The sequence below is a fragment of the Lycorma delicatula genome, chromosome 2 (genome assembly GCF_047948215.1).
Source record: "Lycorma delicatula isolate Av1 chromosome 2, ASM4794821v1, whole genome shotgun sequence".
Lineage (NCBI taxonomy): Eukaryota > Metazoa > Arthropoda > Insecta > Hemiptera > Fulgoridae > Lycorma > Lycorma delicatula.
Window position 1 is genome coordinate 12,854,259 of NC_134456.1, and position 18,403 is coordinate 12,872,661.

General features: G+C 29.1%; 1 protein-coding gene across 3 annotated transcripts in view; it reads right to left on the reverse strand.

The window, feature by feature from the left end:
- Positions 1-18,403, reverse strand: part of LOC142320471 (transient receptor potential cation channel subfamily A member 1-like) — a 45,675-nt gene that overhangs the window by 16,243 nt on the left and 11,029 nt on the right. For 2 of the 3 annotated variants that reach the window (XM_075358288.1, XM_075358287.1), the window contains exons 1-2: positions 5,009-5,272; positions 2,245-2,297 (exon numbers count right to left, since the gene is read on the reverse strand). In XM_075358288.1, the coding sequence (XP_075214403.1) occupies positions 2,245-2,277 (33 nt within the window). In that variant the 5' untranslated portion in view covers positions 2,278-2,297; positions 5,009-5,272. Of the gene's footprint in view, positions 1-2,244; positions 2,298-2,428; positions 2,575-5,008; positions 5,276-7,473; positions 7,696-14,125; positions 14,397-17,607; positions 17,793-18,403 lie in introns of those variants that run through there. The other variant, XM_075358286.1, reaches the window with a different exon arrangement.

The following is an 18,403-nucleotide window of genomic DNA, read 5'->3' on the forward strand; positions in this document are numbered from 1 at the left end:
GCATATGTGACAAGTTTACATTGAAAGTTGTTGTGTTACTTCTTGGTTTACAAGGAGGGTTTAGAAAATATTGTTGTTTTCTTTGTCTTTGGAATAGTCCTGATAAAAAAGTATTACCAAGTAAAGAAGCAACCATTGTGACAGAATTTTGTGGCCAGTGAAAAAAATGTAAAGCATTTATCATTATTTGAGGACGGTAAAGTCATACTGTCACTACTTTACATAAAACATGGATTCACAAAAATTTCATAGAGGCACTAGACAAAGATTGACCAGGATGTAATCATTTAAAAGTAAGTTTTTCTAATTTGGTAAGCTGAAGGAAAGTATATTTATCGGTCAGCTAATTAAGAAAATGCTTAAGGACTCAATTTTTGGCAATAAACTTAGTGAATGTGAACTAGCTGCATGGAAATCTTTCAAAGACATTGTTGGTGGTTGTTTAAGCAACAGAAAAGATACAAACTATGTATTTTTGGTTAATAAGCTATCAGAAAACTACAAACATTTAGGATGTAGGATTTCATTAAAAATTCATTTCCTACATTCCCATCTAAACATTTTTCCTGAAAATTTGGGCCCTGTCAGTGATGAGCAAGGAGAGTGTTTCCATCAGGGTATTTTGGCCATGAAGCATCGGTACCAAGGAAGATGGGATTCCAGAATGACGGGTGACTGTTATTGGTTTTTGTTTAGAGAAATTGATCAAACATCGTACAAGCAAAAAAGTTTGTCAACATATTTTTAAAATTAAAGGTAAGACAATTCCAATGATTTAATCTTTTAAAAACTTATTTTAAAGATATTTCCTGTGATTCAGACTTTTAGAAATTGTTACTTTAAAATTGTAGTAAAGCATTTCAATTTATCTTTGTTGGGATAAATAAAAATTTTGTTGATTTCATCAAATTTTAAATGAATACATATAAATAATATTTTTACTAGAATATTGATTTGTAATTATGCATTTATTGGTAGATAAATCACGTGTATCGTGTAATATATAACATAATTTCTAACAGTTTTGAATTCAGCCCCTCAAAATTAGTTAAACTATAATTTTAACAAAAAAAAAAAATTGTTACTAGTGTTATGATCCGTCTGTTACTGATCATAATGTCCTATATTTTATTGATATTTTCACCACTTGATGTGTTAGGATTTCCAATTCTTTTATTCCTTTAACATCTTCAAAGCGTTCTTGAAATGGTTTTGACATAATATCTTCCCAAAATCCTTCTTCATCACTTCAAATATATTAATGTACATTATAGACAGTGCTACCATTATTTAGGAAAAAGCAAACTCAGTCGAAAAGACATAGTCAGCAGAATTAAAAAGTTTTCACTTTTTATCAGACCTTGTAATTTAATCCATTATGTAAGCACTGAGATAGGTAACACATGAAATACAAACATCACATAATGTAATGGGTCCAATTTAATCTGGTTACATCGGAACCAGATGGTTCTCAAATATTTGAGAACCATATTGACTGGTTCTCAAATACATTATTTTAGTGATGATAATATTGTATAAACAATTCTGAGAAACTATACATACTTAAACTTAAAAAAAATGTTATTTAAGAATAAAAATAATATTTGTAATTATTATATAATCTAATGATGTCCTCCATAGTGTAGTGTTTCATATTTTTGTATTTCATCTAAAAGATTCTAGGTTCAAATATCAGTCTAGCATAATGCATTTTTTCTCAAAGAAATAATTTTCAGTACTTACGTGTTAACGCCACCGCAGCTACAGCTTTATTTAAAAACAAAGTAGTCAATCGGATTAGGAGTGTTTTGATTATTTAAATAATAAATAATTGCAATAATTACAGAATTTATTAAAAAAATACTCAAAAAATTACGGTGTTAATTAGTCAAGGTTAGCGAGCGAAGCGAGCGTAGGTTAAGTTTGGTTAAATTATATTTATAAAATAAATAAATATAAATAATCATTTATTAAAACGAATAAAGAGACTGTTTTGAATCTATGTTAAACTCTATATCGGCCCATTTTCCACCGAAATCCGATTGACTACTTTGTTTTTAAATAAAGCTGTAGCTGCGGTGGCGTTAACACGCAAGTACCAAATTTTCATACTTCATTCTGTCAAGTATTGACATCAGCTGTAAAAAAAATCCTGCCTCATCCCTCCCCCGCAAAAAAAAAAATAAACTTTTGAAAAATAATAAATAACATGTTTAACTTAATTAAAATAATTATTATACATACCTTAAGAATATCAGCAAGAACTGCCCAAAACATAAGTCCATAAATTCCTGATGCTGGAAACAGTTCAAATAAAAACATAATTTAGGCCCATGTGTATAGAACGATGACAGAACCGATGTAACAAATACAATCAATTAATGGTAAATGACTATCATCTAAATTTATTGCGATAAGTATCAAAACCATTGATAGTAGTAAACTCAATAAATTCAGCCAAGATTTAAATCTTTTATAACAACTCGGGCCCAATGACAATAATTCAAAAACTGAAAACACCAATATTATCAGGCCAGAAGCAAGCGTAGAATAAATCCAAAATAACTTCTATGTCTAAAATAAAAAAAATGAATAATTTAATTATTCTATTCTATCTTAAAATTAATTTCACCATTAACATCATTTCTATTACATTTCATTAACAATTTATTTATTCCACTTACAACTGGCTGGAAGTGTTTCATTATATTAATAATGAAACCCTAAGCAAAGATTTAAATAAGGTTTTAGTAAAAATTGTTTAAAAATTTAATTATGTTAATTCTTCTCCCTAAAATTTTTGTTCTAAACTCATCTCAAACATAAATCACAAAAAAAACTGTTCCCAAAGATTGTGAGGAGAAAACAGTTATTTGAAATGTTTTTCTAAAAAAAATTAAAAAAAAGAATTTTTTAAATTTAAAATTTAGAAAAAATAACAACCACAAAACTTGAACAACATAACTTAACCAACTGGAATGATAATTATTCCAGTTTTATAAATTTTTAATTTTTATTTATTTATTTTTGTTTAATGTAATTTTGGAATTTTATACTGACTGATGATGCAGGATCCCGTGAAACTCAACTTTTGGTATTAGTTATTTAGGTTCTGTTACTGTGTTTGTTAGTTATTTTGTTGTTATTTGTACTAGTGTAGCACTGACATACAGCTGCTGTAGTCTTCTGCTATGTTGTGTGACGTCACAGGTGAATGGTAGAATTAAATAAATAATATTTAAAGTGTAAAAAAGTATTTAGTGTCCACTTCGCCGCTACCCCGTCTGAATGAAATAAGGTGCGTGCACCCTTTAGTTAGAATCATTGACTTAAATAAAGAATTTTAAAGTTCTCATTATTTTTTTAACAAAATGGTATTGTTTATTGTGAATTCTTAAACATTTGACAGTCAAAAAATAATATTATTCAGCAGTTTTACACCATTTATACGAGGCAATCTAATGAAGAAGACCACAAATGTAGTCAAAAAAATTACTAGCTTTTGCACTACGATAAGAGCCAACTCACATTTCACTATTAATTCATGACTGTTTACTCAAAAATAATACCATACTGATGCCTGTGTATTCTCCAGACATGGCACCCTGTAACTTTTTCTTGTTTCTACCGTTAAAGAAAACGTTAAAATAACAACAGTTTGTGACAATAGATGAAATAAAGAAAAAAAATCACTAAGTGAATCTAAAAGGCTATACCAAAAAATACTTTTCACAAATATTTTGAGGATTGGAAGAAATACTGTCATAAATGTGTCGCATCTCTAGGAAACTACTTTAAGGGTACAATATCGGTATAGAAGAATCGGTAAATTCTTTTTGATAAAAATTTAAATTTTCCTTATTATTTTTTAACAAACCTCATACATTTTTTTTACAGGATATAAATTTAAAAAAAAATCTATTCTACAAAGAATTTATTGAAAAATTTATGATATGATTCAATAGTATGCTGCAACTGACAATTTAAAAATATTTAGTAGATTTTCAGCCCAGCACTCAAGACTTGATAGTAGTGCATTTGTATACTTCGCAACTTTCCACTAAATTCTAGCTTTTACATAATACCTTTGTATTTATAAAAATCCTTAAAGATGCTTTCTTTCAATAGTGTTTCATTGTGCACTTTGTTATTTTGAACTTATATATCAAAAAATTAACTTAATTATAAAAAATAAATAAAATAAATATTTAAAAGTAATTGATAGAAATATTTCAAAAAATTACAAGAATCCCTATTACAGGTATTGAAAGAGAAGAGTTTAAGATGTTTGGATTGGTCTGTTCTAATAAGTTATTGCACAATAAAGTTTCAAATTAAATCATGAAGAAACTTACAAGTTGTGTATTTTATACTGCTTTGTTGTGATAACTTCAGGGTAGATTGTTTCAGACAGGTAGAAATTCTTATTTGAATATCGGCTACAACCCCTGGAGTCCTAACAGATCACCTACTTCATTTTGCCAGCAAGGTCAAACCGACCGCATTGTTTGTGCTTTTTTAACCAAATGTGTATGCTACTCTTTTCTGGATTACTGGCATTCAAAAAAGTTTCCATGAATATTTGATGCAATTCTTCAAAAGATCCAGAAAGCAATAAACTTTCATTATAGCAACCTTTTTCTTGATTATATAATAAGGTATTATAGAGTAACACAACCATACTGAACTGAACCATGAACTGTTTGGAACTGACAAGAATAGTAACATACACAACCATATTGGTGCTATTAGTAATGCAATGGAGCAACCTAATTGTTGTGGCACTCAAACAACTGCAATTCAAGCCAACTCAGTTCAATTTTAAGTTGCTCTTCCTGTAGTTAAAAAAAAAATTACAATTGAAAGTTTAAAATAATAATCTTTATACAGAACATGATCTCCAGCCAATAATTTTATTTTTTTAATATTACTTTTATTTAAAAGAAGTATATAATATTCTATGATAAGATTTTTAAAATAAATTAGAAATTATAAAACTGTAACTTACTATCGAAGAAAATCCCAATATTTTACTAAGAAAGTCATCAAATTGAAGATCATGAACAAGATTGTAGAAAAATAATGATATCGAAACTGCAAAATATATGTTTACAATCACCAATACAGATAATATTGGCCTTATTTTCTTCCATTTTAATAATGTGAATGCTTGTACTAAAGGATGTAGAATTATTTCATTTTCTTTTAATAAATACATTAAAAAAGGTTTGTCCTTAGGATTTTTTGATTTTAAGATACTGAAATTGAGAGATATCTGTAGTAAAATGAAAAACAAATCATTATAATTGTTCTTTATTACAAAGTGAGTTAATGTGTAAAAAATAACAATTACTGCTATTACAATAATAATAATAAAATACAAAATACTACAATAATAATCACATACAAAATAAAATTATATGCAATTGTGACTTCACACAAGATTTGTTAGCAATATTTATGTTTCTTCATTAATTTTTTATTTTCAGTATGAGAAGAACATACCCCAAAATTAAAATTAAAATCATGTTTATTGCTGTTAATTTAAAGTACAAAATGATCTTGTCTTATTTACACTGAAAACAGAAAAAAATAAATACTGGACAATTTTGCGCATTGGTTAAGTGTTGATCAGTGATTAGAGGAAATGGTTCCTATGCTTGGAGAGGACTGACCTCAGCCTACGATACTATTTAGGTGGTACTGGAAGTTTGAAAAAGGAAATTTTGGCCTTGAGGATGTTCCAAGGTTAGGTCGACTGTTTTCATTTGTGACTGAGGGAAAGTATGCTGTAGTAAGAAAAATGTTTCAGACAGACAGGCATGTGACCTACCACCAAATAGAGGTGTTCTCTGGCATTAATGCATTAGCAGTTCATGTTACTCTGTGAGATCACCTTCAAGTTAGAAAGCTTTATATCCTTTGGGCATCACATAACTTTACAGACAATCAGATTACATGTTATGTTTCATGGTACCATGAAATGCTGAAAAAAGTTTGAAAATGGAAATCTCCCTGAGTGAACAGTATTGTAACAGGTGATGAAATTTGACCGTAACATTATAACATTTCAACCAAGGCTCAGAACAAGTGTTGGTGTTCAAAGATAAGTAGACCCCCCCCCCCTCCTATGACTGTTCAGAAATCTAGATCATTGAAGTAGAGAATGGTGGCTGAATTTTTTAGTGCGAGAAGAGTTAGACTGAGTCACGTTGGACTTGCTCTGAATAAGATGACCTTTGTGGATTTATAATATTAGAACATCCAATCTCTCATTTTTGCATATAGAATTAAATGATTAAAGTTTATTACTACATAGAAATCTCTCGTTACGTTTTTTTTTTTTTTTAGCATAACAAAAATTATAAAACTAAATATGGTAACTAAATGCATCGTTAAACAAACATGTCAATGTGATACAGAACAGTTTAAAAAGATTTTTACAAATTTAAAGGTACATTTATGCAGAATGAAAAATTTATATTTTACAGTATTTATTTAAAATTTATTTCAAAATGCAGAAATTGTCAAAGTAGAATTGAATCATAGAAAAATACTAATACAGTACTAGAACAGACACATACAACCACTTCCTGCGGTAGATTTCTTAAAGATTTTTAAAATAGTTTTTTTATTACTATGTTATTATATTTATTTTTTTATTACGTTATTGACAATTAACAGGTTTTAAAATTAAACCCATATGGTTTTAAAATTCCTACTTATGTAATGGACTGCCAAGAGTAGTATATCACATAATCTTTCATATTCAATACTAAATAAATTTTTTAGAAAAATAATCTACATAAAACTTATAAAAACAGTTTTCAGGTACTTTTTGTATCATTAAAGAAATAAAATAAAAAATCTACAAAATATCTTTTACGGATTTATAATTATTAACAGTTCCTTCATTAATTATTTATGAAACAATATCAATTATAAGCAGACAGTTTTTAAAAGAAATTTGAAACAATTACAATATAAGAACAAATATATTTGTAGAAATTCAAAGAGCAAAATTATTCGAATCTAAGCTATTTTAAACACAATCAATATACATGGAAAAATTACAATTGGTACTGTGACTGTTATAAAATAAAAAAAAATTAAAGCAATTTTAATTGAAAAATGGTTAGACTTTACTGAAAAATTTATTTTCCAAATATCATCCAAGTAGTTGTTTAAATGATAAATTTAAGATAAGATATAAATTTAATTTAACCTGTACACAAAACAGACTACAGAGCACAAATAATAGAGTAAGGGAATGTTAGAATAACATATGATGTCATGAATATATTAATCTATACTGGCAGAAGTTAAAGTGTTAATAGAAGTAACTATTCAATACTTAACTGGACAGATGCATAAATTAGAATGCAATAATTTTTATAAAAAAAAATTGAGTTGATTTAAAAACATTTTTGTAAATAATTACGTTAAAAAATATTTACATTTTTAATTTTTTACCTGAAATTGATTATAGTGATTGGGGTCATCGGTTACTGTAATTTTAGAATCTAATATACTGATCAAGAAGTCAACAGGACATCATACATATGAGAATATTACATCGAGAACGCTTAAACCAGTATTTGTTTCAGCAGTCAAATTGCCACCATTATTTATTATTAGACTGAGACATTCCTTGTTACCAGAAAATGCAGCTTTATGCAGAGGTGTATATCCTACCTAAAACATCAAAATCGATTTAGAATATACAATAAAAAATTTTCAAATGAAATATGCCCTGCAAATGAATGTATTCAATAAGTACAAATATAAATTACCTCTTCTACTAGCCACAAACTTATATGGTGGTTTAGTGTGATCTTTTCTTTTGTCGCATCACAGAATAGAAAATATCCTTACCTTTTACACTGTTCAAATAAAAACTGCCTTGGTCTTATTTATTTATTCTGTCTATTAACCTTGCTGGTTCATATTTAGTAGTAACTAAAATGATCAGTTACGTTTAAAGAATATATTTTCAAAGTTATAATGATCATAATATGTTTCACATTTTAATTTAATTTGCATTACATTGTTGAAGAATGTGTGTAATTTACTACTATATGTACATGTTAACTGTATGAAGTGAAAATTTGGACTAAACAATATTAGAATTATGAGAGGCTATCTCTAAAGTAAAGACCTTTTCATTGTAAAAAAATTTATTCTGAAAACTTTTTAAATATTTTTTTATTTCTCTTTAACTACATACCTTAAACTACTTGTCTATATAATCGCCACAAGAATTAAGACATTTATCATAGCAATACACCAATTACAATATATCCTCATCATATTCTTCTGCTGTCAGTCCATTTAGCCACTGATTAACAGCATTTTTAAGTTCATCATCACCCATGAATTGCTTACCACTCAAAAATTCTTTCAATTTCCCAACAAATGGTAATCAGAAGGAGCTAAGTCCAGACTATATGGTGGGTGATCGTAAATTTCCAATCCACATGTTCTCAGTAAATCACGTGTTGGCTTTGCAACATGTGGACGTGCATTATCGTGCAGCAGGACGACGCCATTAGACAGCTGCCCATGTCCCCGATTTTGGATGGCACAAACAATAACAGCTCTTGAAGCATCAGGAAAAATAAGGGCCAGGTTTTGGCAATCGTTGAGCAACAATCTTTTCTGATTTCATCGTCGATGCATTTCAACAAGTCCTCGGTGATTATCGAGGGTCTACCCCAACGTTCTTCATCGTGCACATTAATTCTGTTATTTCTAAACCTTTCATACCGTTTTCGGACATTTTTTTCAATCATTACATTATCACCGTATACAGCAACCAATTGCCAATGAATTTCAGACGGCTTAATGTTTTGATGGTTTAAAAAACATATGATTCCACATATTTCACAGTCGGTAGCAACATTGATTTTCCCTATTATCAGCTGTTAACTAAGCCAACTGAATTGTAACAACTTTTGTACTTTACATGAATAAGAAGAAGGCAATCTTCCTTATTAAGAAGTTTCCTTATTTATAAAATAATAAGGAGGAAATGATACCTGAATCTGAACATATTGCTAGCCAAAAATAGACGATTTTTTGATATTGTAATGAAATTTATAGTAATCGTGTAAAAATAATGATAATGCTTGACTTGTAATCTCAGTATGTTATATAATAATATAATTGTAAATGAATGTATTATATAATGTAGTCAATGAATAAATAATGTAATATATAATGCTGCATAGATTATGCCGTATTACAGAACAATAAACAAAGTTTAAATGTGAATATCGGTTAAATATAAGATTACAATTAAGTTGTTGAATTTATCCTTGGCTTAAAATTGTATTTGTATTCATCTCACACATAGAAGAATAATGATTATATAATTATATAATATATAATAGTCATAAAGCTCACTTGTGTCTTCTTAATGTGTAAAATATTTCAACCAATACATTGAATGATTGAATAAATAATCTCTAATGTTGTATCACATCTAGATGAATGTGTTACACATTGAAAATAAATGAATGAATAATCTCTTGTACCTATAACCATATAGATCTAGGATTTCTTCTAGTGTGTTGTTCGTGAGGCTTCATCGAAGTGAAGTTGGACTGTCTGATAAGCAACTCATGTCACTGATGAACTATGTGCAAACGATGTTCATGCATACAATTTTGTGCGTATGTATGTACGAGGTGTGTTCAAAAAGTAACGAGAATTTTTGTTTTTCGGAAAGAATTTTGTTTATTCATCTACATTAATGTTATCTCTTTCAAAATAGTCCTCATTTGATATTATACATTTATGCCAGTGCTTTTTCCAATCCCTGAAATACTTCTGGAACTTGATCTTTGGAATAGTGTTTAGCTCTTACAGCGATTCGTTTTTAATCTCATCTATGCTTGTAAAATAATGGCCCTTTAAGGTTCTCTTTATATTTGTGAAAAGAAAAAAGTCACACGGGGCCATGTCTGGCGAATGTGGCGGCTACGGTATCATTATATTTGGTTAAAAATTGACAAACAAGCAAAGAAAGTGTGAGCAGGTGCATTATCGTGGTGCAAAAGTCATGAATTGTTTTGTCACAAATCCGGGCATTTTTTCAGATTGCTTCACGCAAACAGTATTGAACTTGTAGGTAATACTCCTTATTGATCGTTTGACCTATGATGCACTATGCCATTAAAATTGAAGAACACAGTGAGCATAACCTTCACATTCGATGTACTTGTCGAGTTTTTTCATTCTTGGTGATCCAGAATGCCTCCACTGAGATGATTAAGCCTTAGTTTTGACATCATATCCGGAAACCGATGTTTCAACACCTGTTATGACATGTTTCAGTAGTTCTGCAGCGTTGTTGACTTCATTCAGCAACTCCTGAGCAACTTCCATTCGCCGCTGTTTTTGTTCGAAATTCAACAATTTTGGAAAAAATTTTGCTATCACACGTTTCATACCCAAAACATTGGAAAACATTTCATGGCACGAGCCAATCGATATCCAAACATCACCAGCGACTTCTCTGATTGTGATTCGGTGATCATTCATAATCATTTCTTTCACTTTTTCTATGTTTTCATTGGTTGTTGATATGCTGGGACGTTCGGGGTGCTCATCATCTTCAACATCTTCACGACCTTATCACCAACATCTTGGAAACGCTTATACTATTTGTAAACCCTTGCTTCTGTCATAGTAGACTCAAAAAAAGCAATATTTAACATTTTAAAAATATTGCTACTCTTTATTCCATTCTTATAGCAAAATTTAATACAAATTCTCTGATCCATTATTTATTCAAAACACGTGTTATCCTTTTGATAGCTGACAACAGACTAAACATCCAAAATGGCTAAAAATGTACAGATACTTTTCAGACATGTTCACCAATACAACAATGAAAAAATCCTGAGAATCTGACTAATACAACCCGTAACATTTCAAAATTCTCGTTACTTTTTGAACACACCTAGTATATGTTGCATACATGTGTGCATGTATGTAGTATAGTAACCAGTCTCTGACTGTCTAAGAGTAAGAGCAATATGAACATGTTATTACAATTAGTTAATATAAATATGCAGCTTAAGTTATAAACAATAATACAAAATTTATGAACATATCAATAATCATATTTTGAGAAAACAAATCAATGAAATTACAATAGCAATAGTATATAAATATCAAATCAATCATATTATGAGATATAAATTAAATGAAATTGTAATAACAATAAAGTATGCAATTAATGAACTCAATAATTAGAGATTGGTAGTAAATAATTTATGCACAGGTCTTCTAAATTGAATTAAATTAAAGTATCTAAATCAACAACCCTACTAGGTTGTCAGAAACTGAATAATGTGTTACTTGCACAATGTGGACAACTTGTTAGGATAACTAAGATAACTATAGTTGTGGATAATTTGCATAATGTGGATGTATATGTTGCTTCCAATAAACGGTGAAGTATTCTCGTTGGTGATCAATACTAAATTTCCAACAGAAATGTTGTGTGATAAATGACAATTTTGCAAATAGATTGCGTAATATTTTGAAATAGTTGCAAATGGCCTAAGCAGTTAATTGAAACATTTTGGTAACTGGGCTTAGGTAAAGGTGTGAATGACATTCAATGAAACAGTGTCCCGGTGATAGAGGTTCTCAATTTAAAAGTTGAATAAATTATGAATGATATTTTTGTTGCAACGGAAGTTGGAATCATTGTGAGTAAAGACTTGAGTAGGTATATCCCTAATTGTAATGAATCTTTTGAAAGTTGCAATAAATGACTTGTCAAGTCATATACTAATTCCAGATGAATATCTTTAACCCACCGGGTTGGTCTAGTTGTGAACACGTCTTCGCAAATCAGCTGATTTCAAAGTCAAGAGTTGTAAGGTTCAAATCTTAGTAAAGGCAGTTACTTTTATACGGATTTGAATACTAGATCGTGGATACCAGTGTTCTTTGGTGGTTGGGTTACAATTAACCACACATCTTGGAAATAGTCAACCTGAGTCTGTGCAAGACTAAATTTCATTTACACTCATACATATCATCCTCATTCATCCTCTGAATTAATCCTGATGGTGGTTGCAGAGGCTAAACAGAAAAAGAAAAAAAAATGAATAGCTTTGTTAGCAGGACATATAAAGCGTAAGATAAGCCTTACTCAAGGTTTAGATCTCTTTCGCCATGATGAATTATAATTGAGTCACCACGGTCTACTGCATAAGAAGAGAATTTTCAGTAAGTAATCACTCTAAGAGGTGATAGCTGATCAAGTCGTTGAACCTGGTCCCAGACCTCTGCTCGCCATGACGAATCACAATTGGACAGATTGAATCATGGTACTATTTATAAAAGAGAAATCATCAATACGTTCATTACTGTAAGTATTTAGTAAACCTCCAGTTTTACTAAAAGACCAACCATTCAGTTAATTTTACATGTATCAGAATCATATTGCAGTTTATACTGAAATATAATAATATTTATTATAACAGTTTTATTATAAAACTGTTGCTATCTCTATATACTATTAAAGATTCTTTAACAATTTTTGGCAATTTAATTGTTTCCCGTCAATCATTAACTTTAATCTAAAGTTTATAATTATTTGATGTTCTGTTAACATAGTCAATGAATCTTTAACACGATCACCATCATACTTGTTTTTGTATTCATCTGATGTATAAGTTTTAAAAGCACAAAAAGAATTGACAATCAGGTAGGAAACTCTTGAGCGAACTGAACAAAAGTGTAATGTAATGATATTTGAAAAAATGATTCTTCTTTTATGTCAATGATACTTTAATGAATAAACAAACAACTGGTGTAAGCTTTCTTGAATATTTCTAATAAGCCTGAATAATTACAAAAGGAGGGTTTCCTATGGACTCTGAAGAAGTTTTAAATGCGCATTACACCATTGTTTGAAGTTGTATCTGATTTGACTGATGTAAGATATTGTGCAGTCAGAGCAATTCAGTTTTTATATTTCAAGAGCACTGCGATTACATTTTAAATTATTATTGCTTTCTGTATTTAGACGAACTGTATCCAGATTTAAAAATTTACAAGCTATTTATTCTGAGTGACTTTATAAATTTTATGTATTTTTTAATCTTTGGTTTTATTTTTATTTGCATTTATTATTCAATTATATTGGATTTCATATTATTTATATAGTATATTTGATAGCATTTTAAATATATATCTACCCAATAACAATCTGCATTGATGAAATGAAATAATAATATTAACTGATGCCAGAATGAAAATAATTGCAACATTTAAAAAAGATGAGTGCAAGAGTGACTGAAAATGTTTTGAAATTTACGACACGTTTTACAAGTTAGTAGCGTCAAATAATTTTAACATAAAAAGCAAAAGGAGATAATTGCAAGAACTACTGTACCAACAGTTTAACATGTTATCAGTAGAAAATATTCAATAAAGAGAAAACATAATGGAGTAGCTGAACCGAAGGTTGCACCTTCGTCCAGCTACTCTGTATCACTGAGCACTCAAGCCCCCTCACCATCGGGAAGGTCTCATGATTCACAGAGGGAGCAATTTATAGTTATGAAATGTGGATGATATAAGAATAGCCTTAGAAATACAATGTTATATAAAGTTGTTGTAAATTAGGCAGGTTGATAAAATTTAAAATGTAGAGATTTTACGATGAACAGGAGAGAAGAAAAATTTGCGGCTGAATCGACAAATTAGTTTGGTATGTTGTATATAAAGATATTCAAATTTAGTTATAAATTGGTCATAGGGGATATAAACAAGGGAGAAACCACACAGAAAGATGAAGAATTTAATAAATAAAATGGATAACTGAGGATGTAGGATATAGTAATTATGATTATAAGTTTAAAAAGTTTTAAATTTGTTTTAGATCAGAAAAAAATTAATAGGAGACACCTCCAGTAAAATGGCTGACAAAAAAAAGTAAGAATACATAAGATAAATAATAAAATATTTAAGCTGTAACTAACATGGTAAAATATAAACAATGCAGAATAAAATCTGTTCTTTTCTCTACAACAAACTGGTTAAATGAGAAATAACAGAATAATAAATATATATTGAACCAAGAAAATATGATACTGACCTCATCAGGGTGATTAATCGATTCTTTACCGTCATGTAATATTAGATTATGAAGAATATCGATGTTGTTGTTAAGACCAGCAGCAATGTGCAAAGTCGTCTCACCATATACATTTTGAGTTTTGATTCTAGCCCCGCGCTCGATAAGCATATGAGTAACCAGTACTGAACCAATTTTGACTGAATAATGTAACATAGTATTCTTTGTTTCTTCACAAATAATATCAATATCTGCTCCTTTCAAAATTAATTGAGTCATTACCCTCTCATATCTAAAAACAAAATATGTAATATTTTAGTCAATATTTACATAAGACTTTCTATAATTTATAAAATTAATTAAAATTTTTTTTTATTTTAATTCACTTGTCTAGGGTTACATAAGATCAATCAAGTAATTCTATGCGTGTTGTTCTTTTTTCTTCTTCCAGTAATCTTTCATTCTTTCTGAGGTGGCTTTCCTCATTTCTTGTAACATACTAGACCTTTTTTTGGGTGAGACTTTTTCTTGAAGTCTTCATTTTCAGTGTTATTCTGATCTTTTGTCAGTCAGTGATGTTGTTTTTGTGAATTTTTGGTTCAATCTTATCCTTTTGAGTGGATTTGAACAGATGTTTCTTGTTTTTTCTATTAATGACAAATTAAAAAATCTATTTACTTATTATGCTTCAATTCATCCTTTTGATGTAGTAGTAGAAGTTGATTCTTTTTCCTTCATCGTGTCTGAGATTTTCTCAGTTTTCCTCTATAGTTCTTCGTTTGGTATCAGCTTTGTTTTGACGTTTTGGAATTTTGGATCAAGAATTTTCCTGATTATTCTTTTTATTTCTTTAACAGTTTTTAAAACTGTCATTGCTTTGCGAAGAGAGAAGCTATGTAAACAGTAGAAACACTAAAAAGTTAATGTTTCTGCTGCAAGCATCTGGTTTTATTACTGTTCTGTAATATCTTTGTTTTGAGTTCCAGGAAAGTGACTTTTTGTTGTATGTGTTTTTGGTCAGCTGAAATGCATAGTCCCATTTTCTGCATTTTGTTTTCCATCAATAAATGGAAATAAATTTGACATTTATTAATTAATTTTTTTTTTAATTATATAAAAATAGTAGCAACTGGGATGATTACCAATTGTGTCTAGAATTTTAACATCTTAAATTAATTCTTATAAAAAAAAATAAAAAAATAAATAAATAAGAAATATTTTTTCTTATAAAAAAAATATATTCTGATGACACAAAGCTTCTTCAACTTTTATGTAAACTATTATGAGTTTTCAGTACCTACAGGCGTTCCATATAAACTACATGCCATATAGGCTTATGTTAGTATAATCTATACTATAGACTTAGGCTTAGGCATATAGGCTTAGGTTAGTAGATATATTTTAAACAAAAAGGCTTGAGTAACTTATTAAATACGTTTTATTATAAAATTTTACACCTTAAATTCTAGAATAATCCTGAAAATGATCAACATTTTCCTGAATATATGCTTCCACCCTTTTCTCTGTGTTTCTTGTAAGGATAATCAAACTTTGTGCCTGGATATTTAATATAGGTTTTTTGGTATTAACCTTCAGTTGTTTTAGTGTTCATTGTTTGTTGCTGTAGGCTTTATCTTTGAGGTAACCACAGAGAAAAGATTTGGCGATTTCAAATCTGGAGATCTTGATTTAGCAAGATCTATGGTAACAGGATTACCAAAGAAGTCCTTAATAAAATCAATATTTCATTATTTGCATTTGAAATTTCATAATTTCTGTGAAAATTAAATTTAATTCTGTTTTCTTATTTAGGTAATTATTTAATACCACTTTACAGTATTTTCATATATCTTATATTTTCATATTGCCAGTTTTTCTCTAAAATATATTCCAAACATGTACATTAAATTTTTAACAAAAGGAAAGCATGTTTAACTGTTGCCCTTTTATTTTCCTATTTTTAAAGCATACTAATTCAAGAAGTGTAAAAACACTCTTTTTAGTCAAAAGATGGTAGCAGATTGATAAATATTTCAACTGAAGAAGAGAAGACATTGCTATGATTTCAATCGTGCATATAAGGTAGGTTCAAAAATTTCCTAGAATCGCTTCATACAGTTTAAAATAGCAATCATAATAAAGAAATTTTTTATTTTCATGTTAGCAGCACTCATAACTTCATGATATAGTCACATACATGTTTTCTGTTTTAGATGCAATATTATTAAATCTGTTTGTTTCATAATGTGTATGTTGTAATGAAAAATATGCTATTAACAGCATACAAATATAAGTTTTTGGGTTTTATTTTTAAAAAATCATCGACAAAGACATTAACATTGCATTAAAGATTATGGGGAATTGGCAATGAAGAAAACAATGGTTTATAATTGGCAAAAGCATTTTAGTGATGGTTGTAGTATGTAATATTTGAAGATGAGATTCAAAGTAAGCCCCCATCTATGTCGACAATTGAAGAAAATATTGAGTATGTTGAAAATGTTGTATGAAGTGACAAAAGAAACTGTCAATGAAATATTGTCAATAAGGGGCTATCAGTCAAAAGTTGTCACAGTATTTTCCATATCATTTGAACATGCATCGCTTTGTCAACACACTGTTCCAAAAAGGTTGTCTACATGTCAGAAAGAAAATTGCAGATACCGGTAATAGATCTAGGAATTATGGCCGATCAGAAAATGTTCTGAGCAACATCATAACAGGAGATTAGGTGTGGTGTATTTTTTGTACAATCCACAGACAAAATGCCAGTCATCAGAGTGGAAATCACCATCATCTCTGTGATCACAGAAATTTAATTTGGGTAGAAGCAAATAAAAAATAACGCTGGACAATTTCTTCTGATTTTACTATTACTATTATTTTACTATTTTATATTTTACTATTTTATATTTTACTATTATTTACTAAGTTTTTATTATTTACCACAAATTCATATCTGATAAGAATATATTGAACAAGGAAATGTATGTCGATATCCTTCATTTTTTATACAGAATGCAGTAAGAAGGAAGCTTTCTGAAATATGGGAAACAAAGAACGGGATTCTTTTGAAAAATATGGTTTAGCCAGGAACTGAAAATTGAAAAGATAAGAGAAACAATCTTGCATATTATTCTATCAAAGCCTAAAATTAATTCTGTCAAGACAAAAATATTTCAAGCTGTTAAGATGAAAAATTGTTAAAACATTTGATCGGATTAATTGGTTAATAAAAAATATACAACATGTGTTTATAATTGAATTAATTAAGGTAAATCTTTTTTTCAACTGCAGGTGAATGTCTGTACTACTGTCATGCTGTCTACATCTGGAGCAGACCAACCTTTGAAGAAAATGTATTAATGTCAAAAAAACAGATCAAATAAACGTATAACTTTTGCAAGTTATATAAACAAGATTAACAAATAAAAAGCATTTGTTCTAAAATAATAAAATGAAGCTTTAAACAAAAGAACCATTTGTTCTAAAATAATAAATACCTTTTAATACCAGAAATATCATCAGCTCTAACTGATTTACTGGCCAATAGTAAAGGACTTATGTTTTTTTCATCTAAACAATTTACATTAGCTTTTTTTTCCAATAATAACTCAACACATCTAACATGACCACCTTTTGCTGCCTGATGTAGTGGTGTACGACCCCAGCATTCTGGTAAAGTCAACTAAAAAAAAAAAAAAAAATAAAAAAAAAAAAAAATAATAATATATATATATATATATATATATATACATATATGTATGATTCTAGACACCTGGGTATAAACTTCTAGATGAGAAGTGAGATAAAATACTAAGAATAAATAACAATAGGAGGACAGAGTGGTAAACATGATAAACAAGAGGAAACATTAAAGGTGGAGTTTATATTACACATTCTACACAAAGTGTCTTCAGCGTGGTACCATACAGCAAAAGATGAATGGGTACTTTGCATTTTAAGGTAAGACAGAACAAAAGAAGAACTGAAATGGTTATAGATATAAGGGAGGGAACAAACATAAGGAAGTGAAAGAAAATGCTAAGGATAAAGAAAAATGGAGTTTTTCAGTATAAAAACCAGTCAAAAGACAGATACACCAAACAAATTTCACTGCAATTATCTCATATGTGCCTTTTTCATAGCAACTACATGATCTGCCAGTAACATCAAACCCGACAGATCCATTGTTAAGCGGTGTGTGAGTTCAGCGGCCAATCCTGATTGGAGTCTTAATTTTAGGACTATGAGCATCCTGTACAAAGGCGTGCGTGAGGTTATTAAGCTATATGCAGC